The sequence below is a fragment of the Prionailurus bengalensis genome, chromosome A2, assembly GCF_016509475.1.
Source record: "Prionailurus bengalensis isolate Pbe53 chromosome A2, Fcat_Pben_1.1_paternal_pri, whole genome shotgun sequence".
Classification (NCBI taxonomy): Eukaryota; Metazoa; Chordata; class Mammalia; order Carnivora; family Felidae; genus Prionailurus; species Prionailurus bengalensis.
The window spans coordinates 15,686,134-15,707,672 of record NC_057348.1 but is presented as its reverse complement, the minus strand read 5'-3'; the positions used below and the strand labels follow the sequence as shown (position 1 = coordinate 15,707,672).

The 21,539-nt window shown below is 45.0% G+C and overlaps 1 protein-coding gene across 1 annotated transcript in view; it reads right to left on the bottom strand.

The window, feature by feature from the left end:
* SACM1L (SAC1 like phosphatidylinositide phosphatase) overlaps positions 1–21,539 on the bottom strand; it is a 58,196-nt gene that overhangs the window by 21,685 nt on the left and 14,972 nt on the right. The window contains exons 2-10 of the mRNA XM_043587214.1: positions 19,973–20,070; positions 16,992–17,066; positions 15,619–15,746; positions 12,805–12,954; positions 9,780–9,839; positions 8,844–8,877; positions 3,285–3,386; positions 1,149–1,234; positions 250–336 (exon numbers count right to left, since the gene is read on the bottom strand). Coding sequence (XP_043443149.1) covers positions 250–336; positions 1,149–1,234; positions 3,285–3,386; positions 8,844–8,877; positions 9,780–9,839; positions 12,805–12,954; positions 15,619–15,746; positions 16,992–17,066; positions 19,973–20,070 — 820 coding nt within the window. The remainder of the gene's footprint in view (positions 1–249; positions 337–1,148; positions 1,235–3,284; positions 3,387–8,843; positions 8,878–9,779; positions 9,840–12,804; positions 12,955–15,618; positions 15,747–16,991; positions 17,067–19,972; positions 20,071–21,539) is intronic.

The following is a 21,539-nucleotide window of genomic DNA, read 5'->3' as shown; positions in this document are numbered from 1 at the left end:
GCGGCAAATGTTACGAGAGCTCAAAAACCTAAATTTGCCATCCCGTTCGATCAGCTTGTTCTCTGCATTTCCAACAGGCCGTCCCTACAGCCCGTGGGTCAGAGGTTCACTGGGCGCCAGAACCCAGGAAAGAGGCGGCAGAGATGCTGAATTCTGACGTGCAAGAAATAAATATGTGCTCCACATGCAAACTATGATGCCACTCAGCTCCTGTTTTTAGCCAATGAAAAAAGCACAGAAGATACTCACATGATTTGCTACTTTGTTGATCAGCGGCAGCGGTTTGTACTTGAGATTTGGTCTTTGAGACCAGAAAAGTGGTATTGATCCTCGAGTCTAAAAGAAAAGAGAGAAATATGAAAATATGAAAATACACACACACACCTGTCTCAGCTAACTTACTGTCTCAGCTAACTTACTGTCAGGGGCGCGTGTGTGTCACTGACTACAAAGGAAAAAAAATTAAATACAACCTACAACCATGAAAGAGTCCGTGAACTTGCCTACTCCCCAAGTTCCTATTTTGTAGGAATGTATTCGGAAAGGACTTTTTCTCCTTGGTTTTATGTACCTGGTCCCTGGGCAACAAACAGTTCTGTTTCCCCTAAACTCTAAAATAAATCAATTTATCTACAAGTAAAACTTAGTAAGTTATGTCTTACAGAATACGGTATTATGATAAAACCAGAAAACTGCTTTATTCATTCCCGAATGAGTAGTTCATGAACCTGTGAATAGCCTGAGCCACTGCTGTTCCTCTGGAGCAGCAAATGACCCATGACCCCACAAGGAGACAACAAGAGACAGGCTGTCCCACGAAGAAGTGCAGGGTGGGAAAAGCCATCACACGGGCAGGGGCCCCCTCACCAGCGCCTTGAAGTCTGGAGGGTGGGGCAGACAGGCGGCTCCCCTTCCGTAACCTTTGAATCTCCTCCCCTCCCCTCTCCTTCGGGATTCAATTCACGGGCAGGTGAGTGCCAGGTTAATGGAGTAGCTTGCACTGAGTGAACTTTTTCCACATTGTAGACGGTGCCGCTTTAAAAAGCAGCAAGGGGGAGGGCAATTTCAACAACAGCGCAGAAGATTACGACCCAAGCAAAAGCAGCAGCTGGCGGGCTGCCTCACAGACACATCCACTTGCCACTTGCCTGCACAAAAGAAGCCCTGCTCCCATTGTAGTGCACAATTTGCTCTGTTTCTACAAAGTTGGCTGCATGGCCTTCGGAATCAATTCCTGAATTGGAAAAAAGTTAAAGTTAACGATATTTATGACGTAAGAAACACATCCAGTTTAACTTGGAAGGAATTAAGTCGACTGTAGTCAGTGAGAAAGTACTTGTAAAAATAAATTTCAGACATACACATGGTCCATGATCAGAAAGCTAACCAGCGGCTCACTCCTCTGAACAGGCTTAAGGGGGGTATTAACGACCGATCAATAAACAGGTGAAGTGGGTCACTAATGTGTCAGTTGTTTGTACATACACAATTCCTCTAAAACAGCGTCCTTCAAACTTGAGAAATATTTTCAAGAAAAAACAAATTCTCTGGGGCACCTGGGTGGCTCAGTCAGTTGAGCGTCCGACGTCGGCTCAGGTCATGATCTCACGGTTGGTGAGTTCGAGCCCCGCGTCGGGCTCTGTGCTGACAGCTCGGAGCCTGGAGCCTGCTTCAGATTCTGTGTCTCCCCCTCTCTCTGCCCCTCCCCTGCTCATGCTCAGTTTCTGTCTCTGAATAATGAATAAACATTAAAAAAAATTTTTTTTTAAATCAATAGATTTTTAACCACCTCAGATATTTCTTAATGTCCTTTCTATTTGGTCTATTTATCAAACAACGTTTTGAGGTGAGGTAGCTGTTTTTGTTAATATTGATGGGGACAAAATTACTGAATCAAATTAGCCGCGAAATGCTTTCTCAACACTTTTTCTTTTTCTTAAGATTTTATTTTTCAGTAATCTCTACACCCAACACAGGGCTCGAACTCATGACCCCAAGATTAAGAGTCGCTTGCTCCACCGATGAGCCAGCCAGGCGTGCCTCCCGGCTTTTTATTTATTTATTTATGTTTAAGAACTCAATACCTGCTAAAATTACTTGTCAGAAGCATCGTATACTTGATTCTTTCCGTAATTCCCATTAAGGAATATTTTTAGAAATGAGAGTGAGGTCGGTGTGCATGGAGGGGGTAGGGTGCAGGGAGGGAGGGAGAGAGAAAGGGAGGCAGACCTTTATGAAAAGATTTCTAAGATATATGGATTTAAAAGACAGAAAAAAACAAGGCGCAAGAAAATGGGCAGAGCATACAAATCAATGTCTATAAGAGGAGAAGGAGAACATACAACCGTAACAGCATAAAAATGATCTGGAAGGATAAACAGGAACTAACAACTGATTGGCTGGTAGCGGAGGAATATCGAGTGGATGGGCTCAAAAAACGAGAAATGTTTTTTGCTGCATATATGCGTATACTTTTTGATACCTGAACTATGTGAATACATTACTTACTCAAAATTTTTAATTCAACATATGTCTCCATCCAAAACAACCTACTCAGGAAGGAGTCGCTAACTCCAATTCTGGTTCTGCGATCTTGGCCAGGTCACTTACTAAGTGCCTTTCTTCTGCTATTTCACCCGTAATAAGGGAATAACCTTGACAACTTCCTGGCCTAAAACTTCTACAATTTATCTAACGGTCCATAGGATTTCATTCCGATATAGCGTGGCCTATAAAAATAAATAAATAAATAAGACGAGTCGAGAAACTCCTTTTCATAATGTCCCTAATTTTCAAGGCAGCTTTTAAAAGCTTGGTGTAAGCAAATTAGCATGTTGCTAGTACAAACCCTAGGGGCTAAATGCTCAAAACGTAAATCTTTAAAGTTGCAGGCATAAGGTCAAAGGTCTAGCTTTATGCATGCAAAGGAGCCAAAAGCAATTAAGAGAAAATACTTTCTGACATGAGTTTAGGTTACTGAGAACTACTCAGAGTCCAGCTGGCTTTCAGACATCCGGCAAATAACATGAACAATTCCTCTCAAAGCGGTAAGAAGCAGCCTACGGGGTCTCATTAACATCTCCGCTGTAACTACAGTAGCTGGGTTAAAGCACAGAAGACCTACCTAATTATTATAATGAAGCAGGAGATAAATATTTAGTGAGGCTATCAAATGATAATGGAAACAGAATACGAAAGGTTACATTCGAGTCACGGTAGGACAAAACATGGATGAGGGATAGAGACCACCCGGTACTGAATCAGGCTGACAAAGTTAACCTCACCTCTTACATAATAGCGCACACCAGCTCTGAAACAACTCCTCCTCGAGATGAGAATCCAATCAAAGTATTTTCCGTTAATAGAACACGAGTGCATAGTAATAACTTAGCTCCATTAAGGAAAATATAACATTTATAGAAATCGTATGCATTATTTCCAGGTGACATTTGAGTCCATTTACCCCAGCCAGAACGACTCCATCTTTAGGGAGAAAAAGGGTGAAAAATATGCATTCTTTTGGCGTTCTTCGTGAACATTCACGAGCCTTTAGCACTGTGCTATTCAATTGTGAAGTTTGGTCAGGTCAGCAAGCCTATATACAAGGACATACAGACAGTATGTTTAAGTGGTTCACTACACTGTTTCTATTTAAATAATATGATTTCCTTTCCCTGCTAGCCTCAGCCGCTTTCTAAAAGTAAAGTATTACCCACATCACCAAAAAACCTACCCTGAATGAAAAACCTAACTTTAAAATAGTTTTGCCTTCAAGTAAGAAATGGGAAAAAAAAAGGGGGGGGGGGAGGGGGACCTGGCTACTGCAATTTGAAAGAAAAACAAAAATATGTCATATTCGTTAATTACGAATATAAAGTACCCACAACGGTAAGCCCGTGAAGATTTACAGATCAAACTGTGAATTAAGGATTATCCACCAACACACTTCGACTCTACTTTTTCCTTGAAACAGGAAAAGTGAAACTGAAGATGGAAAAAGAGCAGCTCCCTCAAAAGCTTTTCCTAACATAAAAACTGTGTCCCCAACAGACCCGGCAATGGCACGTGCTGGACGCTCGCCCGCTCCCGCTCGGCCGTGCAGAGGCCTCCACCCCTGCAAATTCCCAAGGCACGGGCCTCTCCACCTCATGGCCAGGGTGAAGGAGCTTCTGGAGAGGGCGGACCTCTTCCGTTAAAACCATTATTAGGAGATACAATAAAGAGAAAAAAATACACAGCGTATCGAAGCATTTACAAAAACAGCCACGTCTGGGGAGCTACTGCTTCAGGGACAGAGGACTTGCGGTTGGGCTGAAGGAGATGGTCTGATGCTCTTCGTGCCTCATTATGAATGAGATGCCACTTACTGAACCGTATGCTTAGAATTGGCCAACACGGCCGATCGCGGCGAAGGATGTCTGAGCGTCACAAAAACCATCACATACACGCACACGCCCACCCACGCGTGTGCCCCCAGCACCCCCAAGCACCCAGAGCGGTCAGTCACCCCCCTGCATCTAGCTCCCCTGCGTCCCGCCCTCCAAGTGAGGACCACCACCCACTCAGCCCATCCCTCCCTCGCTGGTCTTTCTAGCTCTGCACCGAGCAATCTGTGGTTGAGGCGGATCGTTTTTAACCCTTCTCACGTAAAAGGAACTCTCCTGTGTATGCTCTCCGGGCTCGCCGTATCTGTTCCACGACACGCGTGCGGCTCGCTTGCTGCTACGGCCGTGTTCTATCCACCGCGTGCCTACTGGCCGCACTGGCCTGTCCGTCCTACTGTCCAGGCTGCTTCCGGTTCTAGCTGGCATCGGTGGGGCGGCAAACGTCCCTGCATCCGGACGTGGGGACGGCACTGCCAGGCCACGGGCTATACTTGTCATCTGATTGTATCAGGAAGTGCCAAGTTCTCTAAAGGACGACTCTGACTCTTGGTCTCTACCAATGCTTCATCTGTCTGCACGGGTAACAGAAAGGCTTCTTTCATCGTCTCAACGGCCTTATCTTCCTTCCTTCCTCATTTATTTGGGTTTGCCCCATGCTTCTTTTTTATAGGTAACACTTTCTTAACATGTAACTTGACTCAATAAATTATCTACGCACTTACTGTCCAACTTCAGAACAGTACCGAAACCCTGAGTCTAATTATCTGTTCCTTCTCCAACGCATCCAAGTATCTTCTTGCCCAGAAGTAAGCAGGCTCCGCGCTGTCAGCACAGACATGAGACATGTCGAGCCTGACGTGGGGCTTGATCTCACGAACCACGAGCTCACGACCTGAGCCGAAATCAAGAGTTGGACACTTAACCTGAGACACCCAGGCACCCCTTTATCCTGCCTTTTAATTTCACCACCCGCGACTGTGACTTAAGAACACATGGCCTGCTTATATTTGAGTTTTATAAAAAAGCACCACATTCTTGATAAACTTCAGCCCTTATTTCCACCAGTAGGTTCCCAAGATTCACGCTGGGACCGCGTGAGCCAGTAGTCCCCTCCTCCTCAGTGCCCTGTGCCATCTGTAAGGACCACACTGCGAAAGCCCAAACTCTTCTTTGACGGAACTCACGTTAGGTTAGTAAGTGGTGCTGTGAACACTCCCGTAAACACCTCCTGGTATAAACCTACTGGGTAGGCACAGGGGAAGTTCTGGTAAGTTCACAAGAGAATGCCAAGTCACTTTCAAAATGATGGTACTGAGGGACACGAGCGGTATGAATTCCTAATGATTCATCCCTCTCTTTGACCTGACACCATCAGACGTAACATTGACTCATCCTGAGCTAACAATTCACTTTTCCTTAGAACCCACAGCACCGAAGAAGAATCCGAGGCAGTATTTATTCTTTCCCTCATTCACCCATTCCCTATTTCGGGCCAGGGCACAAAGATGAGTCAGACAGGAGCCTGCCCTTAGAGAACTAAGCGTAGCATAGAATATGACTGACTGCTTTACGAATCGTTTCCTCCGATTACAAGACAAATCTACATACACTTCAGAAAATCCAGAGAGCACGGAAGAAACGAGAAAGTAAAAATCACACAGCATCTCATCACCGTGATGTAACTTCTACCACGTGAGTACATTTACTTCCTTCCGGTCTTTGCCAGTGAGTTCCGCCCAGGGCCATCCACTGCCACTCGGGTGCCCAGGCCACACTTTCTCAGCCTGCGACAATCCTCTCTTGTTCCACTCACACCGCTGTTTCCTGTTCCTCTGGGGGCATGAGAGCCAGGCCCACGTGCTCCCACCACACCTGTCTGCCAACTAGCATCCGCGTACACACGTCTGCTTCCCATCCACAATGGCAGAGGGCCCGGGCACCAGCCTCGACCCGTCACACGCTCACGGACGTCACTGCAGCGTGTGACTGTGCTCTCACCTTCTTCCGTTTTCCCCTTCTCCAAATCCTTCTCGTCGGCATCTGGTAACATCTCCCATCTGGGGAGGAGGGCGGGGGAAGCAGGGACGTAAGGTCCCTCTCAAATGCCCGTATTTGACCAACCGGCACCCGACGACCCCCGTGCCTGCAGACGGTCTTCTCACTTGCTTCGGGGACCTCGCGCTCACTTGCGTGGTCCCCTCTTCCTCACTGGCCTTGGCTGCTTCATTTTCATTTCTCCCGCCCTTCGCGCTCCCTCACACTGACGCCCCCACTCCACAGGCCCTTTGTCCTCACTGAGGCCTACAGTCCGTGGCTCTAGCATTTCCTCGCTCTCTAGAACTCCCTCCAGGCCACCTTCTCTGTTTCTCCAAGACCTTTTCTCTTCTCTACGCGTATTCCTTCGATGAGCTCATCAGCTTTGTGGCTTTTTAAATGCCGTCTGTGCCCAGAGGACTGTCAAATTTACATCTCCAACGTGCACTTCCCTCACAGAGGCCAGTCCCTGAATCCATCCGCTTCCATGACACCCCTACTTAGAAGCCACACAGACCTCAAGCTCAGCGCGTCCCAATGGGACTCCGGACCCTCTGGCCTCCGTCCCGCCTCCAGGCTCTTCCACGCTCCAGAGGAGGGCTCCCTTCCACTTACTCTGGCCATGGACCTCGGATTCATGCTAAACCCCCTTCTTGCATTCCCCACGTACAATCTGTCAGAAGGTTCTAGAACCTGGCCACCTCCACCAGTGTCACTGCTACCATCCTGGTCCCGGGTACCACGACCTCTCACACCTGGATCACTGCAACTGTCTCCCAATTATCCCCTGTATCCTCCCATGGCCGCCTTTGGCCTGTTCTCTGTCTCCGTCACAGTGACCGTCTCACCATGCCAGTCCTCTCGGCGAATCCCAAGTTTCTTGTCCCGGTTACAGTGCAGACAAAGCCCACAAGGCCGGGCATAACCTGGACTCGGCTCCTCCCACGAGTGGCTCCCACCTCCCCCTTTCCTGCCTCCAGGTCTCTGTTCCCGCCTATCTCTCTCCATGCATGTCAAACACTGAAACTGTGTTAAACAAAGGCGAATTTAAGGCTTTAGACTTAAAGCTAAACAAACGGATAGGCTGTTTCTAAAATCACCCAGAAAAAGTAATCTCACCTGATATTGCTGTCTATCTGTCCATTCACAATCTCATTTTAGAAATACACACACACACACACACACACACACACACACACACAACTGTCCCAAACCCCTAAAAGCACTACCTAGATATGTTGTTTATTTTAGTTTTAGGAGAACTTAGAAATATTCCGGGGAAGGGGAGGGGGCACAGACACCGAGTAAACAAGAGCTTTTATCCCCAGAGTTTCTGATTTTTATTCTCCCACGACTGTGAAAAGTGTTTCCTCCAAACTTTTTCTGCTTTAAGTATAACAAGAATAATTTAAAGACCTCATGTTAACGTAATGAGCATATAAATCACAGACTGTTTCCTTAGTAAGCTTCTCGGGGGTACCTGATACAAAGATCACCTCCGTTTCTGCAGGGAAATCACAGTGCTGACTACGGGCACTCAGTGGCAGACTTCTCCTTTAACGGCAGCTCACTCTGCCTCCCTATTTTAATCCTGATGTCGCTGGTAAGTTTTTAAAGTGAACCAACAGGGTGTCCGGGTGGCGCAGTCGGTTAAGAGTTAAGCCGACTCTTGATCTTGGCTCAGGGCATGATTTTGCTCTTCCTGCTACTGAACCCTACATCGGGCTCTGCGCTGACAGGGCGGGGCCTGCTTGGGCTCCTCTCTCTCTCTCTCTCTGCCCTTGCCCCGCGAGCACACACTCGCTCTCTCTCAAAATAAGCAAATATTAAAAAAATATAAAATGAACTTACAATTGGATACTCATGATTAATTCTGCATGTGCGCAGACCTTCCCCGGTGAGCATTAGTCTCATAGATGTGTAGCATCTACTCTCACAGATTCGTTATTTCGCGTAACCAATATAATTTTTCATGTTCGTTCTCCTCTCCACATTGCTTGTCACCCTAGTTCCTCAATCTAACTTTTTTAAGGGGAAGGGGAAGTCTTCCTTTTAATAGCCAGGCTCAAACTACTCTTTGAACTACTTCGTTTATTGGGACAAAATCGCATGAAGACACAACAAAGTGTGCGTACTCCTTCTTTAAACCGCCAGCCCCAGAATTCTTGAACAGAGAGAATAATTCAGTCGAAAGAGCTCATTAAAAAAAAAAAAAAAAAAGAAAAAAAGGAAGGGGACCCATGTACAACCACTATTCTAAGATTTTTTTATGTTAATGGCGGTTTGATTTTGTTATCAAAAGCAATTTCGATTAATTCTAAGATGCTTTTCTCGTACAACTGGGATTGTTCCTAAATCTGCCCCATGAAAACTACTGACATAAAGACTGCCAGATAACCGAGGAGCGACGCTACGTAAGGATACAGCCATGTAACACGGGAAGAGCAAACCGGTGGACCTGAAATGAAGAGACACGTTACGTTTAGGAATAAATACGCTTTCAAAATAAACAAAAAGGTGCTACGTAAAAAATTTTCATACTATACAAAAATATTTGCACGTCACGGAGGTAACATGCAAATACAACCAGGCATGAAGCTTATGGATAACTTTCTATTTAAAGAAAAAAAAAATGTCTCTAATGTCCCCTTGTCTTTTCAATTAAAAACGTTTAAGAACGTGATACGATCATCTGGGCCTAAGTGTTCAGATTCTGGAACGCTAACAAAGCTACGTGAAGCTGCAGGAGGTTTATCCCCCTTCCCGTCCTCTTTGCTGAGGACGACTCGACTGCTCCAGGGAAAAGAGACACCCCTGCTAACTGCTGGAAGCTCATACGCCTCTTCCAAAAAAGCACAGCAAATGCCAAGAAGTAAAGACACTGGGCAAACCTACGTACCCAGATTCAATATGCTACGCTTCCTGGCTGGGCTTCCCTGTTCACGCCGCATGTGCACGAACGAAGGACAGAGGAAGGTGACATCTGTGCGTGTCTCTCCTGGATGACCGAAGACCAACGCAGAGCTCTCACTTTCCCAGGGACCTCCTGGGGCCCCTCACTTCCCATCACTCACCCACCAAGGCCCATCTCTCTCTCTCTCCCTTACTCATAGAAAGCAATGCATTTTTATGCAAGTATTTTTTCTCTTTTAAGGCTTCTGTAGGAGATCAGAGTAAATTAACTGGGCTTCTTCAAACCAGAAAACGGGAGGGGGCAGACCTGTCAAAGGTTGTAAGTTATAAAGTGAGTTCAATGAGAAGTGTTTACCAAAATCCCTGGTGATCAGGCCGCCATTTTGTAATACGTATTCAATTAAAACTTGGGACTACGACAAGCAGGTTTTATCTAGCAGACCTCACCTCTGGCTGCGCAGAAAGTTCTCTTAGAAGATGACCATTCCATACAAACCGCTGATCTGCCTGAGAGAGAAGATTTAAAATTAATAAAATGTCTCCTGCCAACCTGAGTTTCTACGGAGAGAAAACTATGAAACGATCTATGTCTCCACCTGGTGGCTACACGCAGGACTCGTTGACCGGCCAAGCAGAACCTCCCCTCAAATCCACCCCTCCTCGGGGTATCTCAGGTCTCCCCAGCTCAGGCCAGTGATGCGGGCCCAGAGAAAAACCCATGCGTCCTCTGGTAGTCAACTGCCTTCTCTTACCTGTAGTCAACTGCCAAGTCCTCCTAAATCTTCCAAATCCACCCCATCTCCTGCATCTCTGCTCCCACTGCCCTGGCCAACACTTGACTCCAATCTAACGACCACAACAGCCTCCCCCACCCCACCTCCAGCCTCAGCCTTGCCCTCCCCACCCTTCCCTCCGCATGCTGCCGGGCAGGAGCTCTCGAATGGGACCCGTCTCCTGGCTGCTGGGAATCCTTCAGTGGCTCGCTGTCCCCTGAAGAACAAACCTCTGCCAGCCCCTCCGTCAACTCCCTGAGGGCATCTCTGGCCACTCTTTCAAACGATAAATGCAGAAGAGGTCCCCTCAGCCACACAGTGGATTAACTGATTCTCTCCATTCTCTTTACAAAACACAGCGCTGGCACTGTCCCTGCCTCTCTACAACCGAGTCCCCGGGAGGTGGGGGGTGGGGGTGGGGGGCTCTGGCAGTCAGCCGCACCCAGCCTCGCTCAGCACACACCTCCCAGGTTCAGGCGTGTGCCCCAATCGCCGTGTGCCCGCTGTACCTGTTATTCATCGTTACAAAATTAACTAAATGTCTTACACATCAAGGAAATAGGGCTTAAGAACAAACTACTTTTTACATACGTACGGCTGAACGATATGGAATTGAAAGTGGTAAAAGGCAAGCTGCTAAAATAATGCTGCTGTTGGATCCAGAGGAGCGGCAGGTAGAGAAACAGAATCTACAGGATTCTGCCAACAGATCACTCTGCGGGTGTCCGAATCTTTACAGACTCAAACTGGAAAGTGTTAAGGATATACTTTACGCGGGAATCGAGGAACCCCAAATGAAGAAAAGCTTATAGTCCTATATCAAAAAATCGACCAGGGTAAAATTTTATGTTTTAAGTTAGATACAATGTTTAAGGTCTATATGGTTCATCTGTCACCTTCACGATTTCCTGCGTTGACTTTAACGGAGTCTGAGTAGCTGACAAGTTCACTTCCCAACACGTGAGATGGCTTCCCTCTCGGTTTCGCAACAGTACCGCCACCATCCCTGCCTGGAACCCTCCCTCTCCCGCTGTCCCCTGACCAACAGGGCCTATTCAGCAATTCAGCGTCCGCTCAAGAGTACCTTCCTTTGCAGTCATCCCCAACTCCCCCAGACCCAGGGAGACCCAGGTTTCCCTCGGAAGCCACCCCATTTTGGTACGTGGCTCCACGACAGCTATGGTTCCTTGTTCTGTGACTGCCCGGACTTGGGCTTCCCCAGGAGACTGCAGGCTCCCACGAGGGGCCGTCCTTTCCCCTCTGTGTCCCCACTGGCTGGTACAGTGCCTGGTACACAGCAGGCATCGCAAGACATTTGATAAACAGATGGAGAATGTGACAGAGCAACTCCTTCTAAAAGCAACAGCCTCTGTGGTTACAAGCCAAATTTCACGATTGCTTAGCTTACATTTAAATTTGCATCCAAGCCCACATACGATTTTACTAGATCAGAATATAATATCTTAGAAGAGCCAACTAAAATACTGATTTAGGCTGAACTATATGAAATTGTCGTTTTTATTGGTCAAAAATGATCGATTACTGGCAATTCCATATGGTCTAACCTAACAGGTAAGACAGCAACCTTTTAAATTCTGCCTGCTCCCTAAACACATCTAAGGTTCATTAATAAAAAAAAAAAAAAAAAAAAATCAAGGCAGCAATTATCCAGGTTCCTGAAGAGCAGGAATTTTAGGTTGATATCATTTGAGACCTACTTTTAAAGATACACTCAGGTTAAAAAATTAAAGGCAGGGCGCGCCTGGGTGGCTCAGTCGGTTAAGTGTCCGACTCTTGATTCTGGCTCAGGTCATGATCTCATGATTCGTGGGATCAAGCCCCACGTCAGGCTCTATGTGGAAAGCACAGAGCCTGCCTGGGATTCATTCTCTCTCTCTCTCTCTCTCTCTCTCTCTCTCTCTCTCTCTCTCTCTGTCCCCCCCATGTACGCACTCTCAAAACAAACATTAAAAAAGAATTTTTTTTAAAAAGGCAAAACAACAAAAAAACTCCACCTTAAAAAGGTATTTTTCAAGCTCTTAAATCAGTAAGTTCTTACTTTTCTAGTTGCAAAAACTGCAAATGACACCACTGCAGAAAGAACGCTGCCTGCTGGAACATTAACTTTATAATATAATTACGTTGTTAACATGAACAACCGTTCTACTGCCCAACACTGAGAGCCAGGAAACTACCAACATGTCTGTTGAGACTGGATTTCTGAATACTTTACACCGGTGGTTCTCAATCCTGTCTGCGTAACACGTTCAGATTCTGGGAGCCCGACTTTGCTATTGTGATGGATAGTGAGAACGTGGTAGGTTTTCAACCCCACACAGGATCCTGACACAGCCAGGATTGAGAAAAATCGATAAACATTTTTATGGATGAAATAGAGATATGCCCCTTAAAAAAAAAAAAAACCACCCCAAGGGGCACCTGAGTGACTCAGCTGGCTGAGCATCTGGCTCTTGATTTCGGCTCAGGCCACGATCCCAGGATCATGGGACCTAGCCCTCTGTGGGGCTCTGCACTGTTAGCTGGAAGTTTCTCTCTCTCTCTCTCTCTGCCCCTCCCCCACTTGTGCTCACTTTCTCTCTCTCAAACATTTTTTAAAAAAGAAAACAACGCAAAAAATAAAAATACACACATTTTTAAGAACCCTAAAATAAGTAAAAATAACTGAAGACAAAGCTTACCCTTTCCAAAAGACTCATTTCTTGGAATTCTGGGCTCGTGTTGGACAGCCGCTGCAAGGTGTGGGTCAAATCGTATGTCGTTGAGAAGTAAAACCCATCCACATTCAGCACATGGCTTAACATCGCTAGGAAAGTTTTATTATCTTGTAACTATAAACAAAAGGGAGAAATATATCAGTCTGTCTCACACTTGAAAGGGAATCTGCCAGAAACATTAAGTGCGGCCCTGTTAACCGTCACCGGCATAAGGACTGGCAGGGAGGACGATGCTCACCGTCCCCCAGGACTGAGGCCACTTCCTGACACGGAGGAAGTTCGATAAACAGCGTAGGGTGTTGTTACCTTAGATGACTGGGTCGAACTCCTGCCCTCGGTATCCTTCAGTCTTTACTCTAAAGGGCACAAGTTATTTTAACACAACACCACCGCCTCGGGTTATGACCTCCTGCCAGACTTTTTGGAGACAGATTCTTCCCTCTTCATAACACCCCAGCTGGGCTAGTGTTATTACCCTCATCTGACAAATGAAAAACATAAACTCACGAGAGGCCAAATAACACAGCGAGTAAATAACAAGGGAATAATACCGTCCTCGCTCCTATGAAACTTCACTGGGCTGGAAGGGAATGAAATTCTTTTAATGCAAAGATTTGAAAAAGAAATGTCCAGTAAAAATAATACTGATCTTTACTTTCTGGTAATTATTTTAGCTGGCTTTCCCAATGAATATTCCAGCTTGACGTTTATTTTTATCCTTGTTTTATAAAACAACTGATGTTTGGTAGTGTTTGAGGACTATCAAACGATTAACACGTTAATGTGCATGTTACAAACCTACATACTACGGAATTTTTAATTTGGGCTCACACCTTTTTTTTTTTTTTTTTTTTAAGAACAAAAGTTATAAGCCAATTATATGCAGTGAACAATGTGAAAATTAGTTGCACAGCCTGACAACCAAGTACAACAACAAGAAAAAATTGCTCAAGTCAATGGTATTGGGCTATTAAATAAATACAACCATTTTTATCGCCTTAAATACCATGCCTTACGGGAAACGAATATGTCAATATATATTAACATATTTAGTAAAAAAGAAATTTTAAGTTTACAGTATAGGAGCATATCCTACAGTCTGATTTAGTCAACAAGGCAGCAAGTGCTGGGGCTCATTTTTAGAAACGTCTACTATGGGAGAGTTGCGTGTCACATGTTTTAGGATCCTACGTTTTCTTTTGGAAGCCAATATTTTTGTAATCTTGGGACTAAAAATACAAGTTAAAATTTTGAAAAAGTAAACACTGTAAATAAAATCACAGTTAGAAGACAAACACTCAGTAAGTGTCAATCTCTAAACATAGGACTGACTTAAAAAAGTAATTTTCAAGAACTAGAACAGGGTGATGCCACTCATGTAATTTTTAAAAAAGACTTCAAGCAAAAATACTGTTTGAATATGAATACAGGCGATCTTGATTTTGCATGAGAGGGTGGGACTGTGAATGACCACGGGATCTTAAAGTTGATCACCTTAACCATCTTAATAATCAATGAGAAAAATTGTAATTGTGATATGAGCTTTAAAAATTTTTTACCAAAACATTAAAAACTCTCTTTCTCTAAGTTACAAATGTACAGGGAAATGAAAAAGTATTGAAGCTAATATTTATTTAGTACACTGTACTTTATTTATTTTTAACTTTTTAGTTTTACTTCCAGTAGAGTGGACACACAATGTTACAGTAACTTCAGGGCCACAACACGGTGAGTTAGTTACCCTGTAACTTAAAACATTAGAAACGATGCAAATTAAAAACGTTTTCCTTCTTGTAAACCATTGATCAAGAGTAGCTTGAAGGGTGCTTACCTTCTTCGCATAAACCTATGATGCAGAGTCTCTCCTCTACCCCCGGTCAACCGTCCTACACCTTTCCAAGTCTGAGCCCGCTCCCCACGCCTCATCCCTGCGCTCCCAACGTCACGGGACACCCGGAGAGTTCCTTCCGGGCGAAGTTTCTCGCCGGCATCGCTTCCTCTGGGTCATCCTCAACCTTCTCTTCACAACAGCTTCCCCGTGAACATGGAGAAGTTCACGTCCACTAAGACTTCTGGCCGAGCGCCGAGAGCCTCCTCAAGGGCCAGCGTTACCAGGGTCAGCCACATCCTCTCCACCCCTCTTATGTTCAACCCGAAATTCACCTCTAGAGTTGCCGTTTTTTGTTTCTTTGCTCTCCCATCTTTGCCGGACGAATTCGTTCGTTCATATACCAAGGTAACTGAAATGTATACCGCGCTGTTGGGGGGCCGTATTCCTACGCCACAGTAACTGCAATCCGGGCATACGGAAATCGCGCAAAGGGGGGCTGTTTGGGCATATACACACACACTTCTATTCATGTGTGTTAAAAGCAAAGAAAGCTTTCTCCGGACAAAGAGGGAATGAAATGGAGTGAGTGGAACTTCAAAGGCATCTCATATTTTATTTCTTGGCAGAAAGGATATGAAGTTAAATCTGGCTGTTGGACAGAGATTCGTTTTCTGTTTGTCCTTTTCTATACATATGAAAGGTCATAATTTAAGAGCTTGAGTCAGTAAAAAAAAAAAAAAAGACCAAGAAAACATACAAAGGACTTTTAAAAAGTATATTTTATGGCTAGGTATAAAGGTATGTAGGGGAACCTCGCTCTCTGCGCTGCTTAAATAATTAGGCTTAACAGAAATCCATCAAAATCCTTTGTTCTGCCCTCCCCTCCCCTCCCCCCCCCCATGGTACTGCTTCCGGTTCTGCAATCAGTAAGCGAGTCCAGTTCTTACCTGAATATCAGTTAAGTGCAACATTGTCTTCTTATAAGAAAGGACGTCAAAATCTGTTGCTTTCCAGATTACATGATTGAAAAATTCACCTATTTTTGTCTTTTTGGTAATGACAATTAGATAATTACCTGCAAAAAGCAGAGCCAAACACACAGAAGTATAAAATAGGCAACTCTAAAGCCAAAAGTAGCCTAACTCCTTACTGTTTAAACTCTAAAGGCTGGCAGGGCGAGACCTCACTGTGCCATACAGATAAAAAAGCCCATACTTTTTTAAAAAGGGACCTTATGATTTGTGACTAGAAAGAACAGCCCATTATTTAGAAAAGTTCCTACTGAAAGGTCAAACTGTTTCTCAAAAAAATACAAGCAAAGGCAGTGATCTTAACAGATGGAGAGTAAAAGACTTCTTTCTCTCTCTCGCCATCCCCAAGGCATAGAGGCTTCTGTTAATGCATTTCCCGGTCCGTAGCTAAACATCATGGGTCATGAGATCTGACCACAGCAGGATAGATAACGTCCCGTCTATACCACCCTTATCTCCTCGAAGTCATTATAAATGGCAGAGAAACGTACTGGGGCAATATAATCAGTCACTGCAACATCACAAAGGTGAACCGTCCAGAATTCAGAAGCCATCGCAGCACCGTGAACCCCAGCCGTGATCCTGGCCACCTCCTCCTCCCGCAAATAAAACAAACTAAGCTTTTACCATGAAATGAATTTTGAAGCTCTGTTCAAGGCTCTACCCACAAGTGCCCTTCCTGAAGTCTTCCTTGTACAGCTCTCTCCCAGAACCAGGCACGCTGTACTGTGGTAATTCCCTACTTACATGCATCTCTCACTAGACTGTAAACTGCAGGACAAAAGGGCCCAGCATCTTCTCTAACTCAACCTCTAGCACGCTGCCTGACAGTATAGGAGTTTTTTTTTTAAGTTCAATGAAACGACACTTAGATCAACAAAATCACTTTCCTTAGTAACTCAGAACCAAGTAATATTCTCCAACATGCACTAGGTCATGTTCAACCTCGAGATGGGACCGATGGTATAGGATACTCTGGTCCATCAGCACCTGAAAATGTTTATTTAAGTACTCTTAGAATTTATGAGGAAAGGTCTAGTTGACTAAGGATTTCAACTCTAGTTGAAATAAAACCAAAACCAAAACCGGTGGGTTGTTTTGTTTTGTTTTGTTTAGCAGAACCTCAGGCTGATAAACGTAACCACCTGTCATTTGGAATATGTCACTTCTCGAAATTAATGACAAATACCTGACCTACATTATTGCCTAGAGCACAACGGGACTGTGCCTTCGTCTCCTACCGGGTCAGTTTAATTACCTTCTCCGCCCGTCTTAGCTTATGTTCTTACCTGCCACCAGATGGATTGTGCCCAGGATACCAAATATTGGTCTTGTGACAGCTGAAGGAGGAATGTCTTTCTTGGCTTTAAAAGAAAAAAAAAAGAAAAATCACATAGAAAAAGCTCACTGATAGAAAAGGAAATTTAATCTGATTTCAGAAGTTACCTTACAATCAATACTGTGCTAAGGATTCCTAAGCACAATGATCTGTGCTAAGGAAGCGGGAGTCCTTCATCGGTGTTAGACCTCCATGCTGGCAATATATGAAATCTTACGTCCATGTGACATGTAAAGGCCTCTGCTGTCTAGAGTCAGGTGCCCAAAGTAACCTGCTTCAGGATCCCCATCAGGTAAATCGTGGGATACGTCTACGGTCATTTTTCGACCAAATTTATTCAACCTCTTGCCAGAAACTTAAGTCCCTGTCTATTTAAGAGAGTTAGAAAGTTAATGGTGGGGGGGGGGGGGGGGCCTGAATTTAATCTCAACATGAAACTGATGGGAGGCACAGACCTGCCCGTCCGCCTCTACAAATGTGGACGAGACCCAAGGGACAAGGGGACAAGAGAGGAAGGAAACACAGGTGCACAGGGAGGCACCACCATTAACCGTGACTTTACCAATAACGCCCTTATTAGTAAAAGAGCATCTTCGATGATAAGGTTCATTTCATGATTATTCAACTTTCAGCCTGGGTGTTTCACAAAACACACCTGTAGAAGTCTAGGGAACAATGCCCCCGAAGCGGGGAAGGCCGGGCCTCCCCATCAAAGGACTGACTTTGCCACATCCACCTCTCTTCCCTCTGCCAGACGCACACCTCAGGGGCGGACAAAGGAGGCGAGGCCTACAGGGAAACACAGCTGTTCCCAGCTTCCTTCAGGGCCGGCCGTGGGGGGGGGGGCTGCCCAATGTTTCCCCCAGTCCTAGTTTAATTACCATCCTAGAACTAACTCATTCTGAGACACCGCTGCCAATCCACGTCCCGTTATCCTGAACAAAGTAATTCTGAATAAGGTCTGAGATTCACCTCTGTTTCTCTGTGATTCAATTTACTCAGCAGTGCCACAACGACCAAACGTGACAAACGGGGCAGTGCACCGAAAAGCTTAGAGAAAATCCTGAATATACGGAGATCATCTGATAAACTTAAGGTACTATTGATTCATGGAGCTCCAAGTCACATTAACTGGAGTACAAAAGCAATAACACAGGTAATTCCCAAGAATACACGTTAGTTTTTCATGGAGGGAAAAAACAAACAAACCCCTCTTTTCATGGCAATGGTCTGGATTCCCAGAAGTTAAAAAAAGAAAACAAAACAACAGGAAACAACTAGCAGAGCGAGCGTGAGTGAGTCAGCCCCTCATCACCACTGGCTTCAGGTCCAAGTATCTCCTCATGTCTACTGATGACCGCTTGGTGTCCTTCCTACGTCCAAGCTATTCGTGACCTTCAGCTTTGACCCTTCAAATGGGTCTGTGGTCTCTACCTACAAAGAAAGGTCACTGAAAGGTCAAAAATAATTGAAGGGAGGGGCGTCTGGGTGGCGCAGCCGGTTAAGCGTCCGACTTCAGCCAGGTCACGATCTCGCGGTCCGTGAGTTCGAGCCCCGCGTCGGGCTCTGGGCCGATGGCTCGGAGCCTGGAGCCTGTCTCCGATTCTGTGTCTCCCTCTCTCTCTGCCCCTCCCCCGTTCATGCTCTGTCTCTCTCTGTCCCAAAAATTAAAAAAAAAAAAAAAAAAAAAACACAAAAAAAAACGTTGAAAAAAAAAATAATTGAAGGGAGACTGGCTGGCTCAGTCAGTTGTGTATCTCACTCTTGGTTTTAGCTCAGGTCATGATGCCAGGGTCATGGGATCGAGCCCCACATCGGGCTCCATGCTGACTGTGGAGCCTGCTTAAGATTCTCTCTCTCTCTCTCTCTCTCTCTCTCTCTCTCTCTCCCTCCCTCTCCCCCTCTGCCTCTCTCCCCTGCTCACACTCTCTCAAGAAAGCAGCTACCAGCTAATAGATATAGGTAATGCCAAATTATCAAGCGAAAACAGACCTCTAATTCCATCTGGTCGAAGAAAAACTATGGATGGTACTTATCCAAATAACCAGGTAACCAAGGAAATAGAAATTTATGGCCATCTCCTTCTTATACTTTACTATCCTCTGTATTTTCATATTTCACTTTCTCCACTCAAAGGATATATATATACTGTTTACTGAACGCTTACTCTTTGGTTACTCAAAGATCATACTTAAAAAACATACAGAGGACTCTGTCTAGAGGTGAATATTGAAACAACTGAAATATGACCTTCTAAACGTGATACCACCTGGTACGTTAGTCACCAAAATTATTTCGCACGTAATCAGAAATCAGCGTTCCATACAATCGGGAAAAAAAATTGTTTTCAACACCCCAGAGAACCAAAACCAAAATATAACTGGAGAGACAGACAAGATGTAGACAGATACAGCTTAGGAACACTACTTGCCTAAAATGTGAGTTTTAGTCAGTGACACGTATCTAGGCATATATATATGTATATATATATATATATAATTTTCCACTTATTGAATTATCCTCATAGTCATGAATGTTGTCAAAATCAAAAGCAGCTGTTAAATTTCGACACACTTCATGTTCAAACAACTTTCTTACACTCAAATACCCTATATCTTACAGCTAGAAAGGAAGTAAGACACCAACAAAACCAATCCTGTTAGAGCACAGAAGAGGAAACGGGTCAAGAGATAATTATGTTTTTAAAGCCTTACAGATGGGAAAATTTTCAAGCCCATTCCTCCTTTTTCATGAAATGGAGGAAGCCCGAGATGAATGCATAAAAATCAAACGAGGTGGCAGGGGTTACAATGTGAGATGCCGCCGCCGCAGCTCCGGGAGCCACACCCCTGCGGCGTTTACTTTAATGACCACACCGGCAACTTCGGTACAAAGTCCTGCCGGCCACCTCTGCCCCTGGCTGTGAAATACCTGACAGGGTGACTTCTGTGGACACGCGATCGATGACAAGTACGTCATCCGCCCCGTCATCACAAGCTTCCACGTAAAATTTTTCAGGTGTGATGTGCCTAAAAAGAAACGTAAAGCCATAAGTACCTAAACCAGACAAAATGGAGACTTCTAAAAATAGGAATACTTTTTAAAAAGCTACTTATTGTAAGAATTTCAGCAGTGCTTACATCCGACATCACACTGATTTCCCGGCTACCGAAGAACAGTTGTGCTGTCCTCACACATAAGGTGCAACTCTTTTCCCTTGTGTATTACGCTCAGGAGGTTTGTGGGGTGGGGGGGGGGGACCCCCGCTTGACTCCCACAAGAAAATCATAATAAATTCTAATTCATTATATCCAACACGGTGCAGAAAGTAGCATGGCAGTCAGGACCAGTCTACAGAACCGGACCGTGTGCCGTGGGACCTCAGGCAAGTTACTCACCCTCTGTTCTTCGGTTCCCTTATTCATAAAATAGGGATCGTATCAGACAGCAAACAACACTGGGGTGAGGATAAAATGAGCTTCTGTGAGAGGCACTTAGAATTACATCTGACACCTAGCAAGCAAGACGTATTAGCTAAAAATACTAAGAAACACATTAAAAAATTTTTTTTTAATGTTTATTTTTGACAGAGAGAGAGACACAGCATGAGTGGGGGAGGCGCAGAGAGAGAGGGGGACACAGAATCCGAAGCAGGCTCCAGGCTCTGAGCCGTCAGCACAGAGCCCGACACTGGGCTCTGTGCTCGAACCCGTGAACCGTGAGATCCCAACCTGAGCCAAAGCCAGATGCCTAACCGACTGAGCCACCCAGGCACCCCTTTTCCTTTCCTTTTAAATTCTACTTCCTCTATTCCACTTGCCCTGCCCATGAAAAATCTTATACAAATGCATGCAACCATCACTGACATCGTCTCTCATATACAGATGGTGTGTAAACTATGTGGGATTACAGAAATGCCTCAGTGGTTCAGTTGGTAAAGCATCTAACTCTTGATAGCAACTCAGGTCATGATCTCGCGGTTGTGGGTTTGCGCCCCACACTGGACTGTGATTCTCTCTCTCGCTCTCCCTGCATCTCCCCTGTTCGCATGCTCCCTCTCTCAAAATAAATAAACATTAAATGGGGTGCCTGGGTGGCTCAGTCGGTTAAGCATCCAACTTCAGCTCAGGTCATGATCTCGAGGTTTGTGAGTTCGAGCCTCGCATCAGGCTCTGTGCTGACAGCTCGGAGCCTGGAGCCTGGAACCTGCTTCGGAGTCTGTGTCTCCCTCTCTCCCTGCCCCTCCCCTGCTCACGGCTCTGACTCTCTCTGACTTTCAATAATAAACATTAAAAAAAAAAAATTTATATATAAAAAAAAAAGCTATGTGGGATTACAGAAACTGTACTGACCATTACTGACTACAAGTTCTCAACCTTTAAGTAGCCAAACACAACTTACATCCTTTTATACTTCATCTATAACCAACTTTTTAATATTAGGCTAGTTTCCTCCATTGGATGGTGGGGGGGGGGGGAGTTGCTAAGGGAATGGAAAT